Source organism: Phyllostomus hastatus, unplaced genomic scaffold (assembly GCF_019186645.2).
Source record: "Phyllostomus hastatus isolate PE091 unplaced genomic scaffold, TTU_PhHast_1.1 phas_contig_62, whole genome shotgun sequence".
In the NCBI taxonomy this organism is placed as follows: domain Eukaryota; kingdom Metazoa; phylum Chordata; class Mammalia; order Chiroptera; family Phyllostomidae; genus Phyllostomus; species Phyllostomus hastatus.
Genome location: NW_025333921.1, coordinates 8,932,125 through 8,940,412, shown reverse-complemented (window position 1 = coordinate 8,940,412; position 8,288 = coordinate 8,932,125). Strand labels below are relative to the sequence as shown.

Sequence of the window (8,288 nt, the reverse complement as noted above, 5' to 3'; positions counted from 1 at the left end):
ATATAATTGTTCATAGGAGTCTCTTATGATTCTTATTATTTGTATCTATCAGTTATAATATCTTCTCTTTCAATTTTTATATTTGAATCTTTTTTTCTTAGTCTGTCCAGAAGTTTGTTTATTTTATTTATTTTTAAAAAAATCTTCATTTTGTTAATCTTTTCTATTGTCTTTCTAGTCACTACTTCATTTATTTATGCTCTGATCTTTTGTCTTTGGGATTAGTTTGTTTTTTTTCTAGTTCCTTGAGGTATAATGTTAGGTTTGTTTATTTGAAATCTTTCTTTTAAAGGAAATGTGGGCATTATTGCTATAAACATTCCCCTTACAACTACTTTTGCCATATCTTATAGTTTTTGATATTTTATGTTTGCATTTGTTTTTCTCAAGATATTTTATATTTTCCTTTTGATTTCTTCTTAGGATCATAGGATATTCAGCAGGATTGAATGTTGTTTAACTTTTAAATATTTGTATGTTTTTCTGTGACCTTTTTTAATTGATTTATAATTTTATGGCATCTTGGTTTGAAAAGATGCTCAATATGATTTCAATCTTCTTACATTTTTTGACTTGTTTTGTTGATAATGTGTGATATATCCTGGAGAATGCTACATATGTATGCATGACAAGAATGGTTATTTTACAGCACAATTTACAAAAGCTAGGTGCTGGAATCAACCTAGATGCCCATCAGTAAATGAATGGATCAAAAAACTATGGTACATTTACAAAATGGAATTCTATGCAGAAGAAAGAAAGAAGGAGCTCCTACCCTTTGCAACAGCATGGATGGAGCTGGAAAGCATTATGCTAAGCGAAATAAGCCAGGCAGTGCAAGACAAATACCATATGATCTCACCTTTAACAGGAACCTAAACAACAAAACAAAGAAACAAAATATAACCAAAGACACTGAAATAGAGGACAGACTGACAGTGACCAGAGGGGAGAGAAGAGGGAATTTCAGGGGAGAATGGGAAGGGTTTACAGGAACAAATTTAAAGGACACATGGACAAAAACTAGGGGGAGGGTGGTAATGGGAGGGAAGTGGGGAGAGTTGGGTGGGTGGGCTGGAATGGGAGTGAAAGGGAGAAAACTGTACTTGAACAATGATTAAAATAAAATAAAATAAAATAAAATAAAATAAAAAGAATGGTTATTTTGCTGATGTTGGAAGAAATGCTTATATACGTATCTTAGGTCCATCTGTATCCAATGTTTCCTTATTAATTTTCTATCTGGGTAATCTATCCACTAATAAAAGTGGTGTAATCAATCCTGCCAATGTTGCTGTATTGTTGTCTTCTTGTGCCTCAGATCTCTTAATAGTTGCTTCATATATTTGGGTGCTCTGATGTTGGGTGCATAAATATTTATAATTTTTATATCCAAAATAAAAAAAATTCAGAGAGTCTGTGAGTCAGTGTATAATCAAGCCACAATCAACTTCAAGAAAATCTCAGAAATGCTTTTCTTTGCTCACTTTGCCGTTGCTCCTGCTATAGCAGATTTCTTACAGTTTGTAGAACATGTCATACTTATTCCTGTTAATCTTCCCTTTGGATGATTTCTCAATTGGAAGCTCTCTCCCATAGGCCCTTCTGGTCCTATTACCCTATGTAAAGTATATTCTCTCTTCAGCACTTAACAATATTTTTCACAATCTTTATACTTGTTTATTCAGTTTCTTCCACTAGGCTGTGAGATTCACAAGGATAGTAATTGTCCCTGGAATAGATAGGTGTTCAATAAATATTTCTTGAGGTAATAATCATTTTCAAAAATTAGGTTTCTTCAAGTAGAATTTTTGGCAAATGATATGTATATTTTATAAAACTTTTGATATTAACTTTCAAATTATCCAGAATAAAGATTGTATCAGTTTAAACTCCTGCTATTAATATAGGAGACTATCCATTTAATAATATGTCCCATTTTTTGGTGGATGGCATATTATCTCTAAAAACTCTTTGCTACTTTTACATTGGTATTATTTTAAGTTTAGAAGTGAATTTTATCTTTTGGATATTTATTGTTCATTTATCTTCTCTAAATTTGCTATTTATGTCCTTTGGTAATATTTCATTATTATATTTAAATCAATTTCTAAGATCTTTTAGTATATTAAGTATAGCTCTTTGTCTATGTGATATTTTGTACTTATTTTTCCTGTTTTTTAATTGCATTTTAATTTTGTTTATTTTTAATTCAAAGATTTTAGAATTTTATGGCTTCCATTGTCACCCTTACACTGGAATTGCCCTTACTAAGGCTAAAATTACCAATAAACTTGTAGTTGTCACATTCAGTGGGCATTTTTCAGACTTCATTTAATTTGATCTACTTAATTAAGAACAAAGCGATATAAGTCACAGTTTCGATGGTCTACATTGATTTGGAACATCTCTGCCATCTCTAAATTATAGCATTAAAGTCATTAAAATTATAAATAAAATTAAGTGCCACTCAGCAAATTTGTTTTTGGTAAAATTAAATGCAAGTCTTTGGGTAGAGGCCTTTCAGTAAATTCCTCTGTTTTTTTATGATTATAGGAATGAGTCAAATATTGTATAAAACTAAATGGCAGACTTGAGTCACAGATAAAAATTAAGCCCTAGAGGTTGATAAAAAGTCAGAAGGCATAGCAGGTAGAATTAAAAAATTTAAGGCTCTGAAAAGATATATTCGTTTCCTATGGTTTCCATAAGGAAAATACCACAACTGGGTTAAAATAACAGATATTTATTCTTTCACAGCTCTAGAGCACCATATCAAGGCGTTGGCAAGGCCATAATCCCTCTGAAGGCTCTAAGGAAGGATCGTTTGTTGCTTCTTCCAGTTTCTGGTATTTCTTGGTTCACTGTTTTGTGGCAGCATATCTACAATCCCTGCTCCCATGTCACATGGCCATCTTCCCTCTGTATCATTTTGTGTTCAAATTTTCCTCTTCTATAATAGTACCATTTTAACCTGATTACATTCACAAGACTTTGTTTCCAAATAAGGTCTCATTCACAGGTGCTGGGAATTAGGACTTCAACATATCTTCTTGGTACATACAACTCAACCTATAACAGATGTGAACCAAATGAAGTGGAGACAGCTGAATTATGTGAGATTGCCAGAACAAAGGGTAAACACCAGACCAGAACTAGACAAGACAAATTGGGTAGTGATTAGTTGGCTAGGTAGATCATCAGGGCAAAAGGAGCATTCATGGATGTTAATAAATATGATGAGAAACTGCTTCATGAAATTCTTCATAATTCTATTTGGAATCTCAAGTAAATTTTAATTGATTATTTAGGCATATTAATTTGCTTCTGTTTATAAGATAATATAAAAGGATGCTTACTATGATAGTTTATAGTTTGGTGTATAGTTAAGAAAGATCCAGTTTTTCATTATTTCATGGAGGAAAAATTATAAATATCAAAGAATAGGAAATTGCTCATTTAATTTAACTAAATTGTCAATTCAGTTTATGTCTATAGAAAATTTGACAAAATTTGACTGAAGTGGAGGCAGCAGAATTAGTACAATACATGTAATATTATATTAACCCAATTAGTACAATGCTGTTTTTGACATTTACTTCTTCTTATAAATGGGCTTAAAATAGACTCTGAAGGTACTATATAAAATGTCATTAATTTGATTATGAAATACACATACAGTATTTTATAGATGCAATTGAGAGGCACACCAGACCTCAAAGAGACTGGTAAACAACGTAGTTTCTAAACTGTAGCTGATATGATTAAAACCTATGTTAATTCAATTATAAAATGACTATTGTTTTACTTAACTTTAGTAAATCTTAAAGAGATGTAACACAGTAGAGCAGAGCAAACGGAAATTAGAGCAGAACAAGCTGAGATGTAGGACAAGTATTGTGATTTCTAATCACATTCCTCTGATTACACTGAACAAGTTTTCACTGCCGCTGCCAAGAGACAGACTGTTTTATGGGTTGGGTCAAAAACTTCGAAAAGTGATCATTTATTTAACTAAGATGGCCTAGCTATGGTTATGACTAATGTATGTCAAATAAAGGGAATTATTCAATGGTATTTTATATTTCCTAGGAGCAATATAGTGTAAAAATTTAGAAATATTCTGGGTAAATGAAGTCATAATGATTGTTGAGATTGTTTATTACTTTTTCTCTTGTGATTATACTATATTTTAAAGTTCATCTTTTCCTCTTTATTCCTTCTTAGACTACAGGAATATGTTTTTGCACATCTTTTGACCAATTTTCATTTTTCTAATAAAATTTTTGTGTTTGCAATATAAATTTAAAGTTTTATTTGTATTCCATATAGAATATAGTACTATTTACAGTTTGCTAAATAGAGTTTCCGTTTTTCAAACTTCCATTTAAAATTTTTATTTTCATTGGGGAATTCATTCCTATGTGGTTGTTAAGCAGAGTATGTAATGATTACATCAAAAATTCATTTTATTTCACTTAATATATTTTAAGACTCAACATTATTTGGCAAACTTTGGGTAGAAATGCATTCTGAAATTGTTGAAAATAAAAATATCTAGCATGTCATACTATATATACATTAGTCTCTTTTGGTTCTGAGTGCTAAAGATATAAGAAAGGAGTTTACATGGATATGGACCACAGAACTCAGATTTTTCAAACAATATTAACTTTCTTTCAAGTCACATAAAATATATTAATAGAATATTGTCATTTATATGTTAGCAGTTGTTTTCTCCAATAATTGAAAATAGACTGCAGCATCCTGAGTTCTGCAAATATAACTGTCTTTGATAGTAGGATGAAAAGAACAGAAATTGAGAGTTCAAAAGCATTGACTTTAGCTATTAGAAAGCAGCATTCCTGGAGTTTACCTGATTTTCCTCTGATAAGTTCTTTCTCAATTTGATGTTTCTAACAGATCTCTCACTTGCAGCCATTGTCTATGAGTGTTCACCAGGTTAAAAATCGCTGGGAATACCACAGATGGAACGTTGTAGTGAGAATTGCCTGTGATGTCATAGACCCTTGAGGGAGACTTCTAGAAGTGAAAGTTAGTCACACTAGAGACTAAACAAAAAAGATGCTTACTGAGTAAGGTGGGGTCCAACAAGAGTATAATACAGGATACAGTAATTTGTGGATTACTTTTTTTCTGAGAGAGCTCAACAAAGTAACACTTAATGAAGGAGGGTAAAGGCCTAGCCATCTGGTACATTGTGATTATTGATGATTAATAAATTTGAAATTCACCAGTTTTATATATGGAAGAGAGTGATGAACATGATCAGCATATTTCAGCAGGGAGAAAAGAAATTCGAAAGAGAAGAATACCCAGCCAGCCAATGGTAGACAAATCCCAACAGACTGAAGTATCAGAGAAAAAGAAACCCCTGTCCATGCCGCAATCATGTGACCCCAAAGCTACCCTTAATATTAGTAATATTCCTGGAGGCACAGCCAACTATGAGTCTCTTAGAGTATCTGCTCAGCTTCAGCAAACTTGGACAAAAAGAAAGCATGTGCAAGATATGACTGATAAATCTCTGCAGACAGACACTGATGCAGAAGAAAAAAAAGAAATAGAGTCTGTTGCTACAACAGTGGTACCTGAGGAAAAGCCAGTGGCTATTGAAGAAGCAGCTCCTGAATTTCTAGAGAGTGTTCATGAAGTTGAAATTCCACCAAAGAAACACTCAGCTCAACGCCAAATAGACAGATCTCAGCAGACCAGTTGTACTGGAGATTGGGCAATGAAGTGCATTACTCAAGTGGAAAAAGCAGACAAAGAACAGCAGACCTACTTTGATGAATCAGAAATAATGGTTATTGGCAGACCAAGCAGTTCTTCAAAGTCCAAGGAGGATGTGCAGAAATGTAAATCCTCAGGGAAGATTTTCATTACTGAACAGCCTGTAATAAGTAGCAATGAAGAAATTAGGCAGAAGAGTATCAATAGATCTTCATTTAGTCAACAAATGAAAACAGGTAATTCAGTACTTTCAGATAAGCATGACTTTCCTGCTGAAGTACAGCCATCCAGTGTAGAAAAGATCCCTGCTGAAGTGCAATCTCCACCAGCTAAGACTACTGCAGAAGAGGCCCCTGATGATCTTCAACCTCCACCAGCTGAGGAGGCTCCTGCAGATGAGGCCCCTGCTAAAGTAGAGCCTACCCTTGCTGAAGAGTCTCTTTTAGAAGTGCCTCCCTCTGAAGTTCAGCCTCCAATAGCTGAAAAGGCTCCTGTTAAAATACAACCTTCCCAAGCTGAAGCAGCTCTTACAGAGAAGACCCCTGCTGAAGTTCAGACTCTGCCAGCTGAGGAGGCACCTGAAGAAGAGGCCCCAGCTGAAGTAGAACCTACCCCTGCTGTACAGGCTCTTTCAGAAGAGCCTTCTACTTACATTAATCCTCCATTGACTACAGAGACTCCTATACCAGATGTCACAGAATTTCAATCTTCACCACCTGTAGAGGCCCCTGCAGAATGGATCCCAGCTGAACTTCAGCTTCCATTGGCCGAGGAGCCTCCTACTGAGGAGATCACTGCAGGAGAGGCCTCTCGGGAAGTTCAGGCTCTAGTAACTGAGGGGTTCCCCGCAGAAGAGGCCCCAGCTGAAGTTCAGTCTCCACCACCTGAGGGGTTCCCCACAGAAGAGGTCCCAGCTGAACTTCAGTCTCCACCTGCTGAGGGGTTCCCCCCAGAAGAGGCCCCAGCTGAAGTTCAGTCTCCACTTGCTGAGGGGTTCCCCCCAGAAGAGGCCTCAGCTGAAGTTCAGTCTCCACTTGCTGAGGGGTTCCTCCCAGAAGAGGCCCCAGCTGAAGTTCAATCTCCACCTGCTGAGGGGTTCCCCACAGAAGAGGCTCCAGCTGAAGTTCAGTCTCCACCAGCTGAGGGGTTTCCCGCAGAAGAGGCCCCAGCTGAAGTTCAGTCTCCACCACCTGAGGGTTTCCCCCCAGAAGAGGCCCCAGCTGAAGTTCAGACTCCACCAGCTGAGGGGTTCCCCCCAGAAGAGGCCCCAGCTGAAGTTCAGTCTCCACCAGCTGAGGGGTTCCCCGCAGAAGAGGCCCCAGCTGAAGTTCAGTCTCCACCTGCTGAGGGGTTTCCCGCAGAAGAGGCTCCAGCTGAAGTTCAGTCTCCACCAGCTGAGGGGGTCCCCGCAGAAGAGGCCCCAGCTGAAGTTCAGTCTCCACCAGCTGAGGGGGTCCCTGCAGAAGAGTCCCCAGCTGAAGTTCAGCCTCCACCTGCTGAGGGGGTCCCTGCAGAAGAGGCCCCAGCTGAAGTTCAGCCTCCACCAGCTGAGGGGGTCCCTGCAGAAGAGTCCCCAGCTGAAGTTCAGTCTCCACCAGCTGAGGGTTTCCCCACAGAAGAGTCCCCAGCTGAAGTTCAGTCTCCACCAGCTGAGGGGTTCCCCCCAGAAGAGGCCCCAGCTGAAGTTCAGTCTCCACCAGCTGAGGGGATCCCCGCAGAAGAGGCCCCAGCTGAAGTTCAGTCTCCACCAGCTGAGGGTGTCCCTGCAGAAGAGGCCCCAGCTGAAGTTCAGTCTCCACCAGCTGAGGGGGTCCCTGCAGAAGAGTCCCCAGCTGAAGTTCAGTCTCCACCAGCTGAGGGGTTCCCTGCAGAAGAGGCCCCAGCTGAAGTTCAGTCTCCACCAGCTGAGGGTGTCCCTGCAGAAGAGGCCCCAGCTGAAGTTCAGTCTCCACCTTCTGAGGGGTTCCCTGCAGAAGAGGCCCCAGCTGAAGTTCAGTCTCCACCAGCTGAGGAGGCCTCTGCAAAAGAGACTTATGCTGAACTGCAGGTTCTACCAACTAAAGAAGCTACTTCAGAAATGGTCCCTGTTGACAAACCTCCATCATCTGAAGAGGCCTCTGTCACACACATCTCTATAAAAGATTCCCCTGGTGCTGCTCAGCCTTCACTATCTGAAGAAACCCCTGCAGATGAGGGTCTGGTAGAGAATGTGTCTATTGAATATCATACTTCCAAGACAATAGATGTCCCAGTGGTAAAATCAGAATCAGCAACTTTAAAAGATGAACCAAAATCTGGAGAGTCTTTAGCACTGGAATCTTCCTGAAGAGGTGTCTAATATCAAGAAAGAACAGGTTCCTCCTATTGAAATGGAGGGTGACATCCATATGGAACTAAAATGGAGGCCTCTTTCCCAGCTATAGGGAGGTCTTAACTAAGCTATTAGAGACTAGGGGGTTCTGGAAGGGCATACTTTGCAAAAAGATAGTCATTTGAAAGTAGCTTTGTGAATAAGGAAATGAAAGAAAACCCCA

General features: G+C 38.3%; 1 protein-coding gene across 1 annotated transcript; it reads left to right on the top strand.

Moving 5' to 3' along the window:
• The first annotated feature begins 5,266 nt into the window (after positions 1-5,266).
• Positions 5,267-8,080, top strand: FSCB (fibrous sheath CABYR binding protein). The gene is made up of 3 exons (XM_045848467.1): positions 5,267-6,217; positions 6,290-6,485; positions 6,858-8,080. The coding sequence occupies exons 1-3, from the start codon at positions 5,267-5,269 to the stop codon at positions 8,078-8,080; spliced, it is 2,370 nt and encodes a 789-aa protein (XP_045704423.1).
• The last annotated feature ends 208 nt before the right edge of the window (positions 8,081-8,288 follow it).